General features: G+C 37.6%; 1 protein-coding gene across 13 annotated transcripts in view; it reads left to right on the top strand.

The window, feature by feature from the left end:
- Nucleotides 1–21,425, top strand: part of CAPRIN2 (caprin family member 2) — a 43,642-nt gene that overhangs the window by 4,941 nt on the left and 17,276 nt on the right. For 12 of the 13 annotated variants that reach the window (XM_055395528.2, XM_055395529.2, XM_055395530.2 and 9 more), the window contains exons 4-10: nt 6,409–6,495; nt 11,690–11,928; nt 13,126–13,208; nt 15,227–15,394; nt 16,315–16,358; nt 17,246–17,923; nt 20,707–20,829. In XM_055395528.2, coding sequence (XP_055251503.1) covers nt 6,409–6,495; nt 11,690–11,928; nt 13,126–13,208; nt 15,227–15,394; nt 16,315–16,358; nt 17,246–17,923; nt 20,707–20,829 — 1,422 coding nt within the window. The remainder of the gene's footprint in view (nt 1–6,408; nt 6,496–11,689; nt 11,929–13,125; nt 13,209–15,226; nt 15,395–16,314; nt 16,359–17,245; nt 17,924–20,706; nt 20,830–21,425) is intronic. The other variant, XM_055395524.2, reaches the window with a different exon arrangement.

Raw genomic sequence — 21,425 nt, forward strand, 5'->3', positions numbered from 1 at the left:
TATATGTTGCTTCTATAGTATTAACTTTGATTGCTTGAGTGATACCTGACAAACTCCAAATTAATATTGTCAATGGAGCAGTTCTCTGAACTCTAGATTCCTATGTCCAGTTGCCTTTTACTTCATTTTGCTCTGCAAAACCTGTTCTCCTTTAACCTTCACTATATCAGTTAACAGCCTGATTTACGAGAAGGATGGTATCACTCAAAACCTTGGAGAATTTCTTATTTTCCTCCTCACACCTCGTATCCAGCCCATCAGCAAGTGTGTGGTCAATTCCTCCTTCAAAATAAATTCAGAAACAGACCATTTCTTATAAATTCTGCCTCTGCCTTCCTGTTGCACACCACATCACCTTTCATCTGCATTACTGTAACAGCTTCCTTACAGGGTTTTCTGTTTCTGTTCTCCCTCCAAGTCTGTTCTTAACATAGTAGCCTCAGTGTGTGTGCCTGCCTGTTCACTCAGTCGTGTCTGATTCTTTGCGACCCCATGGTTTCTAGCCAGCCAGGCTCCTCTGTCCCCGGGGTTCTCCAGGCAAAAAAAACTGGAGGAGGTTGCCATTTCCTTCTCCAGGGGATCTTCCTGACCCAGGGATCGAACCCATATCTCCTGCATTGGCAGGCAGGTTTTTTACCACTGAGCCACCTGGGAAACCCCAGTAGCCTCTGTTCAGTTCAGTTCAGTTGCTCAGTCGTGTCCGACTCTCTGCCACCCCATGAATCACAGCACGCCAGGCCTCCCTGTCCATCACGAACTACCGGAGTTCACTCAAACTCATGTCCACAGAGTCGGTGATGCCATCCAACCATCTCATTCTCTGTCGTCCCCTTCTCCTCCTGCCCCCAACCTTTCCCAGCATCAGAGTCTTTTCCAGTGAGTCAACTTGTCACATGAGGTGGCCAAAGTATTGCAGTTTCAGCTTTAGCATCAGTCCTTCCAGTGAACACCCAGGATTGATCTCCTTTAGAATGGACTGGTTGGATCTCCTTGCAGTACAAGGGACTCTCAAGAGTCTTCTCCAGCACCCCTCTGTAGTTCTGTTCAAAAACAAGTCAGATGTCAGTCCTCTGCTCAGAAGTCCCCCCCATTGGTTCCCATCATGGTGCGGAATGTCCTGTGATATATAGTAAAGTGTTAGTCGCTCATTCTTGTCCGACTCTGTGCGACCACATCGACTGTAGCCTGCCAGGCTCCTCTGTTCATGGGATTCTCCAGGCAAGAATACTGGAGTGGGTAGCCATTTCCTTCTCCAGGGGATCTTCCCAACCCAGGGATTGAACCCGGGTCTCCTGTATTGCAGGTGGATTCTTTACCATCTGAGCCACCAGTGAACCTCAGAATGGCCTGTAAGGCCCTACAAATAAATTATGTTGCCTACTCCTTTTACATTTTTATTGCATTTCCTACACTTCTCTCTTGCTGGCTTCACCCCAGCAACACAGGCCTTCTTCTAGTCCTCACATATCGCAGCCACACTGCTACTTCACAGTTTCGCTGTGCTCTTCTTACTGCCTGGGGTGCTTTTTCCCTAGATGTCTAAATGGCTCCATTCCCAACCTCCTTCAGCTTTTTCTTTGAAGGTCATCTCAGTAAGACCTGTCCTGATAATATTCCTTTGCTCCTTTCCTTGCTTTAATTTTCTTAATAAAAGTGCTTTTTCTGACAAACTGAAGTTTTATCTCTTCTTCCCTTGAAGTGTAAGTTCTGTTAGAGATTTTGTCTGCTTACTGCTGTTTTCCTAGTACTAGAATGGTTTATTGCGTATGGTAGTTATTTAAATATTACATACAGATTTAATAAATATAAAATGATTGAATATTAGGTTTTTAGATGTGAAAAGAGTCTGATGCTGGGAGGGATTGGGGGTAGGAGGAGACGGGGACGACAGAGAATGAGATGGCTGGATGGCATCACCGACTCGATGGACATGAGTTTGAATGAACTCCGGGAGTTGGTGATGGACAGGGAGGCCTGGCGTGCTGTGGTTCATGGGGTTGCAAAGAGTCGGACACGACTAAGCGACTGAACTGAACTGACTTAGATGTGATTAAGTATATAGTTAGCGGTTCTTTTGAGAAATAACATCTCCTACAAGGAATATATACTTCAGGCAGAAATTTAGAAAATGCAGATAATTCAGAAGGAAAAAAAATCTATAATCTGAGCCCTCAGAGACCTGTTGTCAGTAGTATAGTACTTAATTAAAAAGCCCTTAAGTTTAATTTTTTAAAATTGGAAGTAATTCACATAGTTTATAAATTAGGAAATGTTAAAAAAGATGTTTTTTCTTTCACCCTGTCCTTCCCCTGTTCAGTACTCATTTATAAAATAATGATTCTGATAGATTGTTTTGTATCTGTCCAGAGTTTCTTTAAGCCTGTATACAGCTTAGCTTAATATTGGTACTTTTGGGGTCTTTTTTTTTTGGCAGCTTTAGATTCACAGTAAATTTGAGGAGAAAGTGGAGAGAGTTCCTTGACCCCACACATGCACAGCCTTTCCCACCATCAGCGTTCCTTACCAGAGTGGTCCATTTGTTAAAACTGAACCTACGTTGACACAGCATCATCACTCAAAGTTCATAGCTTACATTACGGTTCAACCCTTGGTATTGTACATTCTGTCGGTTTTGACAAATATATAATGGCACGTATACTGTCATCATAACATACAGAATAGTTTCACTGCCTTAAAAATCCTCTGTGCTCTACCTATTCATCTTTTTTTTTTAATATGGTGTCTGTTTCCACAATACTTTTAAATCATTTAAAAGTGTTCATTTAAATTGCACATTTCTGTAATGTAGGTTCTATTGTCTTTATAAGTGCTTGAAAACTGAGATGACAACAGTTAATGGGAAAATTGCTGGTAAATGAGAAGCTGGAGGAATGGGGGGAAAATGGAAGTTTAGTGTTATAAAAAACGAGTTGTTTGTAGACCAGGAGGGTGCCTCTGTGTTGAAATCTTCTGAGAAGTTAACCAAAATGAGAACTATACAAGATCCACAGGTTTAAAGGATGGGACTGACATCACTGACATTCAGTTCAGTTCAGTTGCTCAGTCATGTCTGACTCTTTGCGACCTCATGAACCTCAGCACGCCAGGCCTCCCTGTCCATCACCAACTCCTGGAGTCCACCCAAACCCATGTCCATTGAGTCAGTGATGCCATCCAACCATCTCATCCTCTGTCGTCCCCTTCTCCTGCCCTCAATCTTTCCCAGCATCGAGCCAGGACAGTTCTGGTGGAATGGTGAAAACAATCCAGGTTTATAAGGGCTGAAGAGGAAATGGAGACTGTGTAGACATTTGAAATTTGTCTGAGACTTGAAGGAAGTGGTTGTCAGAAAAGCACTTTTTATTTTTCTTGTTTAGGTTGGGGGAGACTTGAACTTCAGTGCTGGTTTCAGCATCAACCGAGAGGGAGAGGCTTAAGACATTAAAGAGAGAATCATAGATTAAGGTCTCCTGTGAATGCAGAATTGAATAGGGTCCAGGGCACAGGTGGAAGGATATCTCCTTCGCTGTATAAAAAAGGAGAGAAAGAAAGGGTGGGTTCGCATGTAATGATGGGAAGTTGAGTTAATATTATTTTGGAGCAGATACGAGGGGCTATTGGAGAAGGAAATGGCAGCCCACGCCAGTGTTCTTGCCTGGAAAATTGCCTGGTGGCGGGCTATAGTCCACAGGATCATGAAGAGTTGGACATGACTGAGTGCATGCACACACACACACACAAAGGGGTATTCCTTTATAGTTTCACATCCCTTTGAGGACTGTTTACTATGGTTATGTTACCTGTACATTCTTGGTTCTAATCTTTGAACTGCCTGTTTTATTAAGAAATATGTAGTTCATACAAAATATTGCATGTAAGTTACAGCACTTAAGAAAGCAAGTGTCAGAACCCACTGCTTAGCTCAGAGTATATTAGGAATACTGTCGAAGCACCTTCCCTGAGCACCTTCCTGTAACCTGACTTTGAACTTCCCCCATTCATTCCCTTCCTAATGTTTGAAGAGAACTTACTGTCCTTAAATCTGTTAGGGTTACTTTTTTTTTGAAACTTACTAAAAGTTATACTGTATATTCTGCAGCTTATCTTTTTTCATTCATTACATTGAAGATTTTTACATTGAGGCAAGTAGTTATATTTCATTTGCTTTTCTCTACTGGATAGTAGTCTATAAAAGATGGATGTTTGCATTGTTTGCTCTTAATTACTTTGATTGGTCTTAAAGTTATTAGTAAGATACAGGTGTAAGATTTCTTCAGGGTGTATACTTATCATTGGGCTGTAGGGTATACCCATAGTTAACTTCACAGTAAAAATGCCAAATTAGTTTCCTAAATTATTGTACCAATTTATGTTAAAACTATGTTCTGTTATAGTACACAGGAGTTCGGTTGCTTTATACCTTCACAAAGACTTAATAGTATCAGATTATTTTAAAAACAGCTTTCTTGAGGTATTGTAAATATAACATTAACTCCTTGTAACTGCACAATTCAATAATTTATGGTAAGTTTGTAGAGTTATGCACGGAGAAGGCAATGGCACCCCACTCCAGTACTCTTGCCTGGAAAATCCCATGGATGGAGGAGCCTGGTGGGCTACAGTCCATGGGGTTGCTAAGAGTCAGACTCGACTGAGCGATTTCACTTTCACTTTTCACTTTCATGCATTGGAGAAGGAAATGGCAACCCACTCCATTGTTCTTGCCTGGAGAATCCCAGGGATGGGGGAGCCTAGTGGGCTGCCGTCTATTGAGGTTGCAGAGAGACGGATATGACGGAAGTGACTTAGCAGCAGCAGCAGCAGCAGTTATGCAACTATTACAACAATTGAGTTTTATTTACTTTAAAAAATATTTATTATTTTTTTTGGCTCCACTGAGTCTTAGTTGCGACTTGTGGGAACTTTGTTGCAGCAAGTGGGTTTCTTAGTTGTGGCATACATGAGGGATCTAGTTACCCAACCAGGGATCAAACCTGGCCCCTGCATTGGGAACATGGGGTTTTACCTACTGGACAACCAGGGAAGTCCTAGCAGCGAGTTGTAGAACATTTCCATAACCCTTTCAAGTTCTCTTTTGTGCTTTTGTTTGCTTTCTGTCTCTGTAAATTTGTCTTTTCTGAATATTGCATAGAAAATAAAGTCTTGTATCTATCTTCTTTGACTTGCCATTATGTTTTTGAGGTTCATGCATGTTATAGCATGTATCAGTAATTCATTTCTTTTTGTTGCTAGCCAGAATTCTTTTATATGGTTATAACACATTTTGCTTATCCATTTACCAGTTGCTGGATATTTGTTTTTATTTGGAGCCGTAATAAATAATGTGCAGTATAAATTTGTCTACAAGTCTTTAGGTGGGTATATGCTTTCATTTCTTTTGGATAGATATTCAGAAGTGGAATATTACACTATTTTAACTGTAGAGCCTTTGTATATATCTTTATCTGATTAGACGAGTTCCCCATCTTGTTCTGATTCATATTGGACCTTTGTTCTTCCATGTAGATTTCAAGTAAAGTCCATAGAAACCTGCCCCTTCTCTAATTATTTACTTTCTTCATCTGTGAAATTGCAAAGAAAAATTTGCCTCTTTAAATTTACAGGGAATTCCCTAGTGGTCCAGTGTTTGTGACTTTGCTTTCACTGCCAAGGGCCCAGGTTCAGTCCCTGGTCAGGGAATTGAGATCTGGCAAGCCACATGGCATGCCCTCCAAATTTGCAGTATTTCTGTTATAATAGTTTGTTGTTATAGGTAATTATTTACAAGTTTTTCCTACCATAGTGTAAATTCCTTGAGGTTGCTTCATCTGTGACTCTCACTGTGCTACTTGTGTAATATATTTGTGTAGTGAATGAATATTGACAGAAGAATCCTGTTGGTTTAGTGCTTTTGAAACCCTCAGGCCTCTCTGACCTTAGACTTTTATGGATAGTCAACTTCATTATTACTATTATGGTTCAGATTTCTAGCATAAAAATTGAATTTTTGAATTTAACTTTATGTAACTTCTACTAAATACTTTCTCCTTACTTTTTTGAGTATGTATAGTAAATATGTGCTTAGTTGTGTCTGAATCTTTGCAACCTCATGGGCTGAAGCCTGCCTGGTTTCTCTGTCCTTGGAACTTTCCAGGCAAGAATACTGGAGTGGGTTGCCATTTCTTTCTCCAGGGAATCTTCCTGACCCAGGGATTAAGCCTGCATCTCTTGTGTCTTCTGCATTGGCAGGTGGATTCTTTACTACCCTGCCACCTGGGAAGCCCATGTGTGGTAAATGGCTAGTTCCTAAAGTGTTAAATCTCTTCTGCTGTTATCAAGGAGCACTTATTTTGACATATTTGTACTTGGAAATTCACAGAATTGATGTTTTCTTATCTGGCTTGGTAGGAAGCAGTTGAGAAATATGAAGAAGTGCTACATAACTTAGAATTTGCCAAGGAGCTTCAGAAAACCTTTTCTGGACTGAGCCAAGATGTGAGTATGTTTTTTTTGCTTTTCTTAAAACCAGCTTAACTACTGATCTTGAAGAAAATGTTAGTGTCTGATAATGGTGCTTGGTTATTGTTCATCCAATTCCTGCTGATTTTTTGTACTGGGAGGTGGGGTGGAGGATAGCTACTGAAGGACTCAATACAAATGTTATCTGAATATGAGACATTGTGAATAAAGTATTCATTATCAAATGTATATTATTTCACTATGGAATTATAGAAATCACTGAGAAGTGGAATGAAAACTTTTTGACAGATTCATTTATAAAGCATTTTACAATATGGGCTTGAAAATTTATATAATATTGGCTTGTGTGTTTAGCATTATTTGACATATTATGAAACATAGTATTGGTAGATCCTTCTTGAGAGCATGACAGTTATTACCAGGAAAATTTATGGTTCATAATTTAAAAAGAGTTAAGTGTGGTCTCACCGATATAGTTTGAATTACTCTATATTGGGAATTCAGTTTTTTTCTCCTATAAATTTAACCAGTAATTAATATGAAATCTTAAGCTTTCATTAATAGGTATTCTTCATTGTTTTAGAGTCTTCATTTTAGAAAGATGGACCTTTAGAGATCCTGTTCTAACAACTGAGGAAATATTTTGGTGAATTCATTCTGGGGTAGGGATAATGTCTCATAGGCTTTTCTACTTTTTGGATACTTTTTTGTACAGTGAATTAAAATTCTCTTCTCCATTTCCCTGGGATCAAAAACAAGCAAAAAAACACAAAATATTATTCTGAAGTTGACTGCATCTACCATCTTAATCCTTGTATTATATAATTCTGAGTTGCTATCTTCTGGATGTCTGACTTTTCAAAGGTAGTGTGAAATCTAAAATAGCCTGGTATAGAGATACTTCCTTCTGTTTTCTGAATACTTCTGTTAATGCAAGTCTAAGATGATATTAGATTTCCTGGCATCTGATATCATGATATTAGATATTTCATGGCATCCAGTCGCATCACTTCATGGCAAATAGATGGGGAAATAATGGAAACAGAGACTTTATTTTTGGGGGCTCCAAAATCATTGCAGGTGGTGACTGTAGCCATAAAATTAAAAGATGCTTGCTCCTTGGCTGTGACCAATCTAGACAGCATATTAAAAAGTAGAAACATTACTTTGCCAACAAAGGTCTGTCTAGTCCAAGCTATGGTTTTTCAAGTAGTCACGTATGGATGTGAGAGTTGGACCATAAAGGTGAGCGCTGAAGAATTGATTCTGTTGAGCTGTGGTGTTGGAGAAGATTGTTGAGAGTCCCTTGGACTGCAAGGAGATCCAGCCAGTCCATCCTAAAGGAAATCAGTCCTGACTGTTCATTGGAAGGACTGATGCTGAAGCTGAAACTCCAGTACTTTGGCTACGTGATGTGAAGAACTGACTCATTGGAAAAGACCTTGATGCTGGGCAAGATTGAAGGCAGGAGGAAAAGGGAACTACAGAGGATGAGATGGTTGGTTGGCATCACTGACTCGATGGACATGAGTTTGAATAGCTATGGGAGTTGATGAAAGACGGGGAAGCCTGGCGTGCTGCAGTCCATGGGGTCACAAAGAGTCGGACACAACTGAGTGACTGAACTGAAGATGATATTAGCTTTCTTATCCATAGGGCACTGTAACTCATGTTCACTTTTTCATTACTTAATTTTAATACTTTCTGTTGGTTCCACATCTGTTAAGTATTTCTAGGCTATTTTATTATATTTATTTTTTTGGCTATACCATGTGGGATCTTAGTTCCCCAATCAGGGATGAAACCCATGCCCCCTGCATTGGAAGGGTGCAGTCTTAACCACTCGGATGCCAGGTAAGTTCCTCTAGACTATTTTATTATTTTAAAAACTTTTTATTCCTCTAGGCTATTTTCAGTACAGTGTTTTTAAGTCGTTTTTTTTTTTCTGATACATGTGATTGATTTATCCCTCTCCCAATATGTGAGTTTATTTAGTTTTAGTCCATTGTGCTGAAAAAAAGATCTTTATGTTTACCTTCTGGTTGGAGGTTAGAAGTATATTTCTATAATACTTAATAATTTCTGTTAACTCTTTTCTGAGAGTTAACCCTATCGAATTTTAATTTTCTACCCGGGTATTTTTTTCAGTGTATGATGTTCTTTTTAGATTTAAATCTTGTTTTACATCATCCATGTGCCAGATACTATGGAGTTTCACTTATTTTTATAATGAAGTACCTTTCAGCCTGTTGGGGGATTTTTTTTTTTTTTTTAATGAAATCTTTCTTTTGTTATCTTCTATGAGATAGCCTGTTTGCAGTTTGTGTAACATTTTCTTCTTTCCCTTCAAATTCGAGTTGGGAGCCTTCCTATTCAGTCCACATCTCTTTGTTTTTTTGATGTGAGCTTTGTCCTTTGATGGGGATTTATCATTCAGAGTCATGGTTCAGAAAATAAATTTTATGGTTTGGTACTATTGGTTGATAATAATTTACTTCATTTCTTTTTAACCAGTCCTCAACTGAAAGATGATAAGTAACCTGACTTACTAGTTTCCACATAAATAAGGAGAAATAGGCTGTTGTTAGTGGTTTGCATGATATCTGATTATGACCTGGTTGTCGTTCAGCTGCTAAGTCATTCTGACTCTTTTTGACCCTGTGGACTACAGCATGCCAGGCTCCCCTGTCCTTCACTATCTCCCAGAGTTTGTTCAAACTCATGTCCACTGAGTCGATGCCATCCAACCATCTCATTCTCTGTCATCCCTTTCTCTTGTCCTCAGTCTTTCCCAGCATCAGGGTCTTTTCCAGTGAGTCAGCTCTTCACATCAGATGGCCAAAGTACTGGAACTTCAGCTTCACCATCAGTCCTTCCAATGAGTATTCAGGGTTGATTTTCTTTAGGATTGACTGGTTTGATCTTGCTGTCCAAGGGAATCTCGAGAGTCTTCTCCAGTACCACAGTTCAAAAGCAAAAATTCTTTGATGTCAGCCTTCTTTATGGTCTAACTCTCACATCTGAACATGGTGGTAGTTTACTCACTAAGTTGTGCCTGACTCTTGTGACCTCATGGACTGTAGCCTCCCAGGCTCCTCTGTCCATGGGGATTCTCCAGGCAAGGGTACTGAAGTGGGTTGCCATTTCCTTCTCCCACATCTGTACATGACTATTGGAAAAACCATACCTTTGACTATATGGGCCTTTGTCGGCAAAGTTCTGTCTCTGCTTTTTAATACATTGTCTAGATTTGTCACAGCTTTTCTTCCTAGGAGATCTGGAAGACAACATATTTCTTACTTGATTAAATTGATAAATATCTGAGGTCCTGTCACATGTCAGAGTCTACATTGGATCCTAGTGATATACTGGTGAACAACAGAGATAGAGTCCCTGTCATCATGGAGCTGAAGCCTAAGGGGGATGCAGTGCAAGAGAAAGATAAACATTTAATGCAATAGATACTTTGATAGGGGAGGTTCAGTGTGACCTGAGAGATAAGAACACCTAATCCAACCCTGGGAGGTGGCTAAAGAGAGATCTGAGGTAATCATGTGATACAGTCCCGAAATGTTCTCAGCACCTTTGTGTTTTCTTATAACATCATGAGTTTGTGTCCAAGGGAATCCCACTGTCTTGGCAAGCTAGAATTACTACCTCTTTTGTCTTTCCCCGTCTCAAGCAGAAACTGAGTTTGATAAGTGCTATTGAGGTCCATATTGAGGTCTTGGAAAAAGTCCATATTGAGGTCTTGGAAAAAACTTTGCTGAGCCTTTGCCATCCTGGAGAAAATTCCCTTGTTCCCATAACCCCCAGCCAGTCCGTTTCTCACTCTCAGTGTTTTATCTTCACCCGTTGTCTCTTATCCCTGGTAGCAGTGCAAGTCACAGTTGGTGTTCGTACCCTGTAGAAAGGAATTAATAATGCCATAATGAATCTTTTTCGTGAGGGTTTTTTTTTTTACCACCATCTTAGTTGATTAGGATTTATGAACATCTTTTTTGTAGAGTTTTGAATATTGATGCTGAATCAAAGTACTTTAATTCATTTATAGGAAAAATCGGAAAGATTTTTTTTCTGTTCTCTTAATTTTCATACCTTGGAGAATATCCAGTATGATGGAAGCATTACAGACAGAAAAACAATTATGGGGAGAAAAGACTGTTTAGGTTTCTCAGAGGAAATAGATGGTACTTTTTATTATTGGTGTTTTATAAATGAGCAGTCACTTTGGGGACCCACATATTATGTCAGACTTTAAAGTTTTATAGTTGTGAGCTTTCGAGTAGACTCTAAGCGACTCATTCTATACATACACACATATTCATTTGAGGGAAAACTTACATTCTGCTAATTTTCCATATGTATTTTGTCAACTAAATATTGGAAGATACAGCTCTATCCAGACTGACAACGTTTGAAAATATCTCTCAATTTTGCTTAAAAAATCCCTATGTGCTGTGGCTGTTTTTCTGGCATTTGTAAGACATTTTATTTCTGTTTGGTTTTCAGTTCTTCATGTTTTAGCCAGTCATTTTTGGTTGGTTGAAAATTAGCCACTTTAGTTTAAATATACTTCCCCTGGAAAATGAGATTAAAGAAACAACCCCAAAATTAAACTGAAGCATTTTCTTAAAATATTTAGCCTAAAAAGGCTTGGTATACGTGATATGGAAAAGTAAAACCTTGGGATCATATGGACATTAATGATAGATATTTTGCTTCTCATCATGATGATAATAGAGGTACTGGACTCAGCCTGAAGTTGGGAGTCACGTATTTGGACTTCCTCAGCTCTATTGCACTGAGACAAATCAGCTTAGTACCCAGTGATTTTGTCAGTTTCACAGTCAGTGTTAGAGATTTATCATCCAGTATCAACTCTTTGGGATTAGACTTTTGTAGACTTAATGGAAGGCTTTCCAGGTAGCACAGTGGTAAAGAATCCACCTGCCAAGGCAGGAGACACAAGAGATGTGGGTTCAATCCCTGGGTCAGGAAGATTCGCTGGAGTAGGAAATAGCAACCCACTCTAGTCTTCTTCCTGGGAAAATCCCATGGACTGAGGAGCCTGGTGGGCTACAGTCCATGGGTTGCCAAGGGCTGGACATAACTGAAGCTACTGAGCAGCACACGCACAGCACAGACTATAGATTGCTAATATGGATTGTGGAGAGTTGCTCGCTTTAATTAACATTTGTTTTAACAGCTACTTAAAGCGCAGAAGAAAGCCCAGAGAAGGGAGCACATGCTAAAACTTGAGGCTGAGAAGAAAAAGCTTCGCACTATACTTCAAGTTCAGTATGTGTTACAGAACCTGATGCAGGAACATGTACAGAAAGACTTCAAAGGGGGCTTGAATGGTGCAGTGTATTTGCCTTTAAAAGAACTTGACTACCTCATTAAATTTTCAAAACTGACCTGTCCTGAAAGAAATGAAAGTCTGAGGTAAGTTAATAAAAATGTTTTCCTAAAACAAGACACATGACACTTTAGCTTTTCAGTGTATATATTCAGCATTGGAAACATTGGCTGTCCAGGCTCTCACAAGGTTGATAGACTGTCTAGTAGGAAAGTGAATTTGAATGGAATCATTAACCTACTTCTTTATTGTAACACTGATCTTTAAAATGTCTGATAGTTTAGCCTTATACCAGTATTAAGCATAATACTAATTATGTATACTCTTAAACTTTTTTTTTTGTGATTATGTCAGACTGTTGTATGACCTGACAGTCTTTGCCTCCTTACTGCTGTACATAAGTGCAGGTAAATGAAATTTAACTTGATCCGTATCACTCAGCTGTCAAAGTTAGAGTTATTTAGTGTTCTTCTTTTGCTGTGAATAAATACTGAGAAATAAATTTTGTAATTTAAAATAAAAAAACCAGCAAATTGAGGCATCTCAATTTTTTTCTTCTACAGCTATCTATTTGCTGTTTTTGCTTAAATGGAATATGGCGTAAATCAGCTAATGAGCAGAGCTCTGTGCTTTTGATTTGTTAGATTCAGGTCGTTTCAATGTTGTGTTTAGCCATGCAAAAGCAGAGTTAGTTTCAACTGTTATTAGAAATTACCCTATCAGTTCAGGAAGAAACCTTATAAAACTCTTTAATTACCTATATATAGCCATATATTTATTTATTTACTCATTCCTACCCGATAATCTATTCCATCATTATCATCTATTTGGTTTCTTCCTTCTGATACTTCACTTTGATAGATCCAGGGGATAAAGCTTACTTTAATATTTGAAATGTAAGTGAAACCTAATTTGAAAAGTGAGCCGCCCTCTTTAAAATCTGATGTAGCTCTTAATATTTCCATTCCACTGTTCTTTTATCTAGGATGTATACTTGGTAATGAATGATACCATATTGATTGCTTTAAACTCTTTTTGAGTGTATTCCTTAATAGCTGTATTTGGTAAAATCTTTTAGTTGTTTTAAGGAAAAATGGTTATATATGAAGTCCATAAATGGGCATTTAGTCATCTTTTATAAAATTTCAATTTTTTATTTTCAGAGAGTAAAAAACACAAAATGAACATTGAATGTCTTAATTGTTGATGGGTTATATTTTATAAATTGTTCTGCTCCATGTGCTTCTAAAACCACTTTTTCTGCTGCTGCTTTTCCTTGTCAGTGTTGAAGACCAGATGGAGCAGTCATCCTTGTACTTTTGGGACCTTTTGGAAGGTAGTGAGAAAGCAGTGGTAGGAACGACATGTGAGTTTTCTCTACTCTGGACTTATGCAGTAAATACTAAAATTTATGTCTAGGAGTTTAGTATGATATCAAGGGCCAAAACTCTGTCAGTCCATCAGAACTTACATGTCTGACAATACTGGATTCACTGGCAGAATGATAGCTTTGTTTTGTTCTGTTAGAAACAGCTCTTGTTTAATTGTACTCACTAAAATAGAACCTATGGTGAGTTTTGAGGTGACAATTCACTATGATTTGGGAACAGAGCTATAGACTAGTGCTTGACCATTTTGGGGTTCAGTTCTCTGTCTGCGTGGTAGTACCCATTCTGTTTAGGAAACTTAAATCCACACATTGTTAATATCAAAGCTTATTTACCAGACCTGCTTAAGAAAATAGGATGGTTTGGCTCCATAGTCTATTGAAACATTGTTGTCTACTGATCTGGAAATGATTTGGAGAGAAAGAGTCCTTTTGGCTTTGTAAGTAGGCTTTGACCAGATGACCAAGTACAAATGTCTGTACATGAAGTACATAATTTTGTGTACTAGATTAGGATAATGAAAACTCACTGGAAGCTGGTAAACATTTTTGTTACTTCCTTTTTAAAAATATTTGAGTATGAATAACTATCTCAATTTCTTAAGTCCTTTCAAATTTAAATCACAGATATTTATTGCTTGGTTAGAATTCACAGTGATACAAATACTTTGGAAACTAGTTTGTCAGGTTTTTTTTTATAAAATTGTGTATACTTACTATATCACCAATCAGTTACACTTCTAGTACCCAAGAGAATTGAAAACATACATTCAGTTAAGTGCTTGTACATGAATGTTCATACCAGCTTATTCAGAACAGTCCCAAATTGAACCCAGTCCAGATGTACATGAGCTGATAGTTAATAAACAAAATGTGATATATCCATACAGTGAAATCATTTCAGCTGTAAAAAAGGAATGAATTACTGATACTGTAGCAGCATGTGTGAATCTCAAAATAAATTATGCTGAATGAAAAAATGAGTGCAGACAAAAAATGAGTGCATAATGTGTGGTTCCATTTATATGAAATTCTAGAAAAGACATAATGTGAATGATTGTGGGTCATTCGTTGCTAGGGAGTAGGGGTAAGAGATTGTTTACATAAGAGAAGTAAGGGAACTTTTTGAGTGGATTAAAATAGTCTATATTATGGTTATGGTGGAAGTAACGTGACTATTACACACCTGCTAAAACTGTACACTTAAAATGTGAATTTTTTTTCTTGTAAATTTTACCTCAAAGTTGATCTTAAAAGAAAGGTAATCTGTGTCATAGTATTCCTCTGAAAGGAATAGTAGACCCAAATCAAGTTTGAGAACTCTGCTTTATTTGGGAATTATGTTTTTAGTGGCTATCAGAAGTGAAATAGACTTTAGATCTGTTTATGATCTTTAACGTCATTTTAAGGTTTTTCTTGATTATCATATGGTGGTGTGGTAGGAGTGAAATACAGCATAATTCAAGAGTAAAATCTTAATCATGGAATTTTGTACTTTAAACATTCTTTAGAGATTGTCCAAGATAGGTTTTTCTAAAGATTATGTTTGAGGAGCTGTTATTTTACTTCTCCAAAGCTGTAGTTACTTGGGGAAGGTAGAGTAATTGCTTATTGTGATGTCTTGGGGGTGGATGGGAAAATTCTATTTTCTTCCAGCTCAGGGAATAAGTATGTGTTTTTTATGACATACTAGAGTCTTCAACTGGAATCTCTGATTTTTAGTCATTTTCCAAATAGTGGAAATGGAGGTCCAGAGAAACTTAAATGACTTTCTAAAACTTTGGGATTTTGACTTTTAAAATTTATATTCATTCAGTATGAGGTAATGATGGACTGCATATATCCTTTTTGTAGTATGACCAGTTCTTTAAGTATCCCCAGTGTAGAATGTTATAATGACATACCTACGATAAAATTACATTAAGATTTCTATTTCAAATAATTTTCCATGAACTATTCATCTATGTGATAACTAACTCTTAGTCACTTTTTGTTAGACAAACACATGAAAGATCTACTCTCTAAGTTGCTGAACTCAGGCTATTTTGAAAGTATCCCAGTTCCAAAAAATGCTAAGGAAAAAGAGGTATCATTGGAGGAAGAAATGCTAATAAAATCGGAGAAGAAAAAACAATTATTGAAGACTGAATCTGTTAAAGAGTCAGGTTTGTTGTGTGATCTCTGAAATTCTTTATAGTGGTTGCATTTTTAACACTTAACCAAATGAGTCAGATCATTGTAAAATGATTGCTTTGTTTTAATTTTTTTTTTTTTTTGCATGCATAGAAATCTTTACTAGTCCCAAGATAAGCTTAGGTTTAGGAAACATCTCTAGGCTTTACTACCATGATTGGCAGAGTGAATTTCAATAGAAACTTTAGGTTATACTTTGTTACAAGAGAGTATATTGTTAAAATGAGGCATTTATGGAATTTGAATGAATCTCTTCGTTAAACTATTAGGATCATTCCATTTAAAACTGTTTAAATGTAAGTTATAGTAGAGTTCAATACTCTACTGTAGGCCAAGAATATAAATAATCTTAAGGTTAACATACTGATCAAAGGAAAAAAATGCCAAGATCAGTTAAAGAAATACGTTTTTCAAAATTCTACTTTTCTTGGAGAAGAAATACTTTAAGTAAGTAACACGTTTACTAATGATTGTTGAGGCTGGAAAGAAATATTACTTGTAAGGAGGTAGTCCAAGCAGCTTTCTGGTAGCCACTAGCAAGATTCAAGTGTTTCTCATTTATACCCCATGACACCAGAGCTATAACTCTATCTTGAAAGAAGCTGGTGTTTGTGGGTAAGGGGAGATAGTCCTATTTTCAGTCAGAAATCAGTTTGTAACTGCAGCTTGAATTTAGAAAACTGTCTTGCGTAAGGAGAGCAACTAGCCTCAGCCCATATGCTTTTGACCAACACCCAATAGTGAGAATTACTTCTTCCATAAATATACTTAATTGCACCATCCTTTTTCTGTTACCCTTCTGAAATTTGTTTCTTAAATGAATTATAGTGTAATCAGTCTAAAAACTTACAGTTTACCTGGTATTTATTGACTATTTCTTTTATTTTCTCAGAGTCTCTTATGGAACTGGCACAACCAGAGATACAGCCACAAGAGGTAAGGTACTAAAAGGCAGTTTTCAGTCAACTTTGGGTTTTGAGACTTTCGGATAGTGTTGTGGTCAGAAACGGAGGCTCTGGATCTAGAGTGCATAAGCTTGAATCCTGGCCTTGCAGCTTACTAGTTTTTTAGTGACTTTGGGTGAGACACTTAGCTCAGCTGTGTCTGTTATTCTCCTGCATAAAATGGGGATAACGATAATGCCTGCCTTACATAGTTATTGTGAGGTTTGAAGGAGTTCACTTAAATTCTAGGTTACTTACATTTTGGCCTGGCATACAAGTTACAAGTGTTAGCTGTTGCTGTTTTTGGCTTCTGTACTGGAATTTGAAAATGAGTAGGATTTTGCTCTTGCCAGAATTTACTCATATTGGTAACAGAAGAGGGTATTTGTCCTCTTTCTGAAGTGACATTTTAATTAATGGAGCCTGAAAATAATGGAAGAAGCAGAATCACAGTATGATTGATACATAATGGGAATAAAGAAAAGACTAGTAATTCAGGGAACATAAGGCTTCAGTATAAAGAGAATAACTTTGTGTAGTTGAACTATCCTCTGCCTTAACATTTAAGGGAGTCAGGTGGTCCTGAAGGTGGCAGAGGCAGAATAACCTTGGTAAAAGAGCCTGAGTCAAGCAGATGTGGCACCGTGATGTGCACTGCTTACCAGTCCTAGGTGAGTCAAATGTAGATCATTACTTTTGAAGTTTGTCTTTCTGTTAATTGAGGGGAAAGGAATGGACCAAAAAGGAGGAGCCTCTCTTCAAGTAGGTTAAGGACAGAAATTTCTTGTTTGCACAGTCATACAGACCAGTGGACACAGGAGTTTAGTACTGCTCCCAAGGTCTACAGACTGACTTGAACATGTTTTCCCTCTGGTTTAGTTTCTTAACAGACGCTACATGACAGAAGTAGATTATTCAAGTAAACAAGATGAAGAGCAATCTTGGGAAACAGATTATGCTAGAAAACCAAATCTCCCCAAATGTTGGGATATGCTTACCGAACCAGATGGGCAGGAGAAGAAACAGGAAACCTTCAAGTCCTGGGAGTCTTCTGTAAAGCACCAGGAGGTATCAAAGCCTGCGGTTTCCTTAGAACAGAGGAAACAAGAGATTCCAAAACTCAGGTCCACTCTGCAGGAAGAGCAGAAGAAACAGGACGTCTCCAAAACCAAACCAACTCCTGGCCAGTGGAAGCAGGAAGCTTCCAAATCCAAAGCAGGATACATTCAAGAGGAACAGAAGAAGCAGGAAACACTGAAGCCTTGGCCAGTTCAACCACAGAAAGAACAGGAGCTAAAGAAGCAAACGCCAAAGTCTTGGACACCATCTGTGCAGAGTGACCAGGACATCACCAAGTCATGGACCTCTCCCACGTGTGAAGAACAGGATTCAAGGCATCCAGAGACTCCAAAATCCTGGGAAAACAATGTTGAGAGTCAGAAACACCCTTTAACACCACAATCACAGATTTCTCCAAAGTCCTGGGGAGTAGCTGCAGCAAGCCTCATACCAAATGACCAGCTCCTTCCCAGGAAGTTTAATACAGAACCCAAAGATGTGAGTTGATTTGTATCAGTCTGTTCCTGTCATTGTATGCATAAATAGAGATTTGTGATAGTGATAATTTAAAATTTCTCTTTAGAAAAAAATCAGTATAACCCATGTTAATATATAAAGTATTTCACTTAACCCTTTAATGCATAGTTTGTTTTTCCTAGAAGATTGGAAGCAGGTTTAGTCTGTCTTTTGTGCCTAACCTGAAGTGAAATTTCTACAATTAGAAAATAATGTTTTAATGCTCAGGTTTTAATGACATGATATGACATCAAAATAATGATAGTTCAGAGAAGACTATAATGTGAAGTGAGATATGTAAATGCATATCAAAAGGTGGGAGACCTTTTTCTGATGCAAGCTACATTTTTCTGTATTCTCTTCCTTCTCTTTCACTGACTTGTAGTCATTCAGTTAGCCTGTCCTCTTTGAATAAGGAACAAATGAACAGGAGAAGAAATGGGAATTTTTCATGTCCTGTTTCTGAAGATTAGTGGTTGGGGAGAGAGTTGGATTAGTTGTCTGTTTCTGTTTCAAAATAAAAATTTTCTGCAGATGAAAAGTATAGGTGTTTAGCATTCTGTAATTAGGTTTTGGAGTATGAGATTTGATTCAAATATGAGGCCTCATTTTGTTAAATAACCCATGCCAATAATATAAGGCTTATAATGAATAATCCTTAGACACAGTGCTAGTTAATCTTGTCTTTTATTAAAAGTTATTTGGAGAAGGGGATGACAGAGAATGAGATGGCTGGATGACATCACCGACTTGACGGACATGAGTTTGAGTGAACTCCGGGAGTTGGTGATGGACAGGGAGGTCTGGCGTGCTGTGACTCATGAGATTGCAAAGAATCGGACACGACTGAGCAGCTGAACTGAACTGAACCACTATTTCAATGCAGACTTTTTGAAGACTTGTTATCACCTTGTTTGCTAAGAAGTGTGAACTCATTACCCTCCTGGTGTTCTCCAAGTCCATCTCATAGTGTTCCTGAACTTCCGTGACATTTCAGCCAGAAGTGAAAGTGTTAGTTGCTCAGTCGTGTCCGACCTCTTGTGACCCATGGACTAGTCTGTTAGGCTCCTCTGTCCATGGGGTTTCCCAAGGCAAGAATGCTGGAGTGGGTTGCAATTTCCTTCTCCAGGGGATCTTCCTCACCCAGGGATCGAACCCAGGTGTATTGAGGACCATATATCTTTGGTCCTTTAACAGTTTGAGGAATATTTTTCTATGTTGCACAGGGAACTGTACTCAATAGTTTTTAATAACCTATAAAGGAATAGACTCTGAAAAAGAATGCACATACATACATATATATAAAACGGAATCACCGTGATGTACACCTGAAACTAACATGATACTGTATTATCATAAATCAACTATACTTCACTTAAAAAGTGAGGGGGCAGAAAACATTTTGTTTAGGGAATTCAGATCATTGCATTTTATAAATTACGCCTGCCTCAATTCTACCTCTTGGGAAGAGAATTTTAGTGTTACTTGTCTCCTTTTATTTTCCTTTCTTCCTCTTTAAGTGCTAATGTAATTTTAGCTTCATCCTGACCCTGCAGAAGATTAATAGCCTATTTCATTAACAAGATATCATATGATAGTAATTTTGACATGATAGCTATCAATATTTTGGGAAATTTATATTTATAAACCACATTTAATACTTCGATAAAGTTGCTCAAAAAACACAGTTAAAAATTCTAGTAGGTATAACAGTGCTGAGCCTTGACCATACGAAATATTGATACCCTGCTGTTTGTTGAATAGTATTTAAAATCAAGAGTGTTTAATTGTAAAGGTCAGAACTCATTTATTGTACCTTATGGCACAGACGACATCATATTGAAGTTATAGGGTCTCTCAGTGACTGTGAGGATGTGTGTCTGTATAAACACTGTATTTGCCTCTATCTGTATTGCAATCTCCATTGTCTTTAATATGACTAAGTACAGTCAAGGGCAAAAAAGAGTTCAAAGCCAAAAGACTAGATACATGAAATAAATCACCAGAGTTCATACTTTTCTCCTAAAAGAGCCTTTCATATATTTCCTTAGGGTCTATTAACTATTATTTTTATGATGCTGTTGATGTAGCTTAGCTGTGTGATTTCTTAGTGAATTAGAAGGTGGAGAGGAGGAGCTGGTAAGGATCGGTTTGCTGATACCTGTAAGAAATAACCATAAACATGAGGTCTGTTTCAGCAATCTTAAGAAGTTTAGCTGGAGGGGGACCACATTCTAAACATCAGTAGCCCCACCAAAGTATACTTACTTTATAACAAAATATAACATTGTATTTCCTAAACTCTAGGATATATGTGTATACATTTTTATACCTTAATGTTTCTGAAATCAGATATATATTAAAAATGGGATATATATTTAATGTGATAGTAACTTTTTTCCTTGGAAAAAGGCCATTGAGATGTTTTATATTGTAGGCAGTGGCATCTTGTGGAGGACGTAAGGTCGATGTCCACAATGAAAGAACTTTTTATCAAGGAAGTTCTGCTGTTATCGGCCTTCCTTTTAAAAAGATGATGTTTAGCAATAGTTCCCATTAAAGTTGTACTGAAGGGGGAAACATTTAAAGTTTGTTGAAATTACTTAGAAGAGGCATTTATGTGGAAATTCTTTACCTGAGATAAACCTATAAATGAACACTGCTATGTGTTTTGATTACATTAAGATGCAGTGATAAGCTAAGTTTCCTGAATCAAGCTGTTGAATTTGAACTTCACTCTTACACATTATGGGTTTATCTTGTAGGTGCCTAAGCCTATGCATCAGCCTGTAGGTTCTTCCTCTACCCTTCCAAAGGATCCAGTATTGAGGAAAGAGAAACTGCAGGATCTGATGACCCAGATTCAAGGAACTTGTAACTTTATGCAAGTATGAGTCATTATTAAGTGAATCTTAAATGCTAGTTATGGGGCTACTAGCTTCTGATCTGAAGCATTAAATGAAGTTGTTAAGAGCATAGATTCTGGTGTTCAGAATGAGTACAAATCTTGGCTCTGCCACTTGCTCTGAGAGTTTAGGGAAGTTACTTAACTTTCTGCCTCAGTTTTTCTTTTTTGAAAAAATAATGAGGATAATAGTTCCTGTTCCTGTTTGTTGTGAGTAATGAAATGAATTAAACATGTAAGAAGCTTAAAGTGCTCAAATGATATTGCTGCTGTAGCTCTTCAGTAGTTTCTACTCAGACTGTGAGAACGTGTACTATGCTTGGTATTTGATAGATGCCATTGTGTGTAAATAATCATGACATTCATTGCCCTCAAAGAGTTTATATTTCATTTGTATAAGATTGTAAACTTGAGTTAAGTCAATAGTTAAATGTTAAATTGTGTTATATAAACATGTGCAGAATTTCAAAATATTGTGATATTATTGAGCTTGGAAGTAGGCAAATAGAGATTTTTATGTGTTAATTGTAAAAAGATCTTGCTTTGGAGTTAGACCTGCATGTAAATCCACTTCTGCCA

This window comes from Moschus berezovskii, chromosome 6 (assembly GCF_049115385.1).
Source record: "Moschus berezovskii isolate FMDL1 chromosome 6, NW_MosBer_1.0, whole genome shotgun sequence".
Taxonomy (NCBI): domain Eukaryota; kingdom Metazoa; phylum Chordata; class Mammalia; order Artiodactyla; family Moschidae; genus Moschus; species Moschus berezovskii.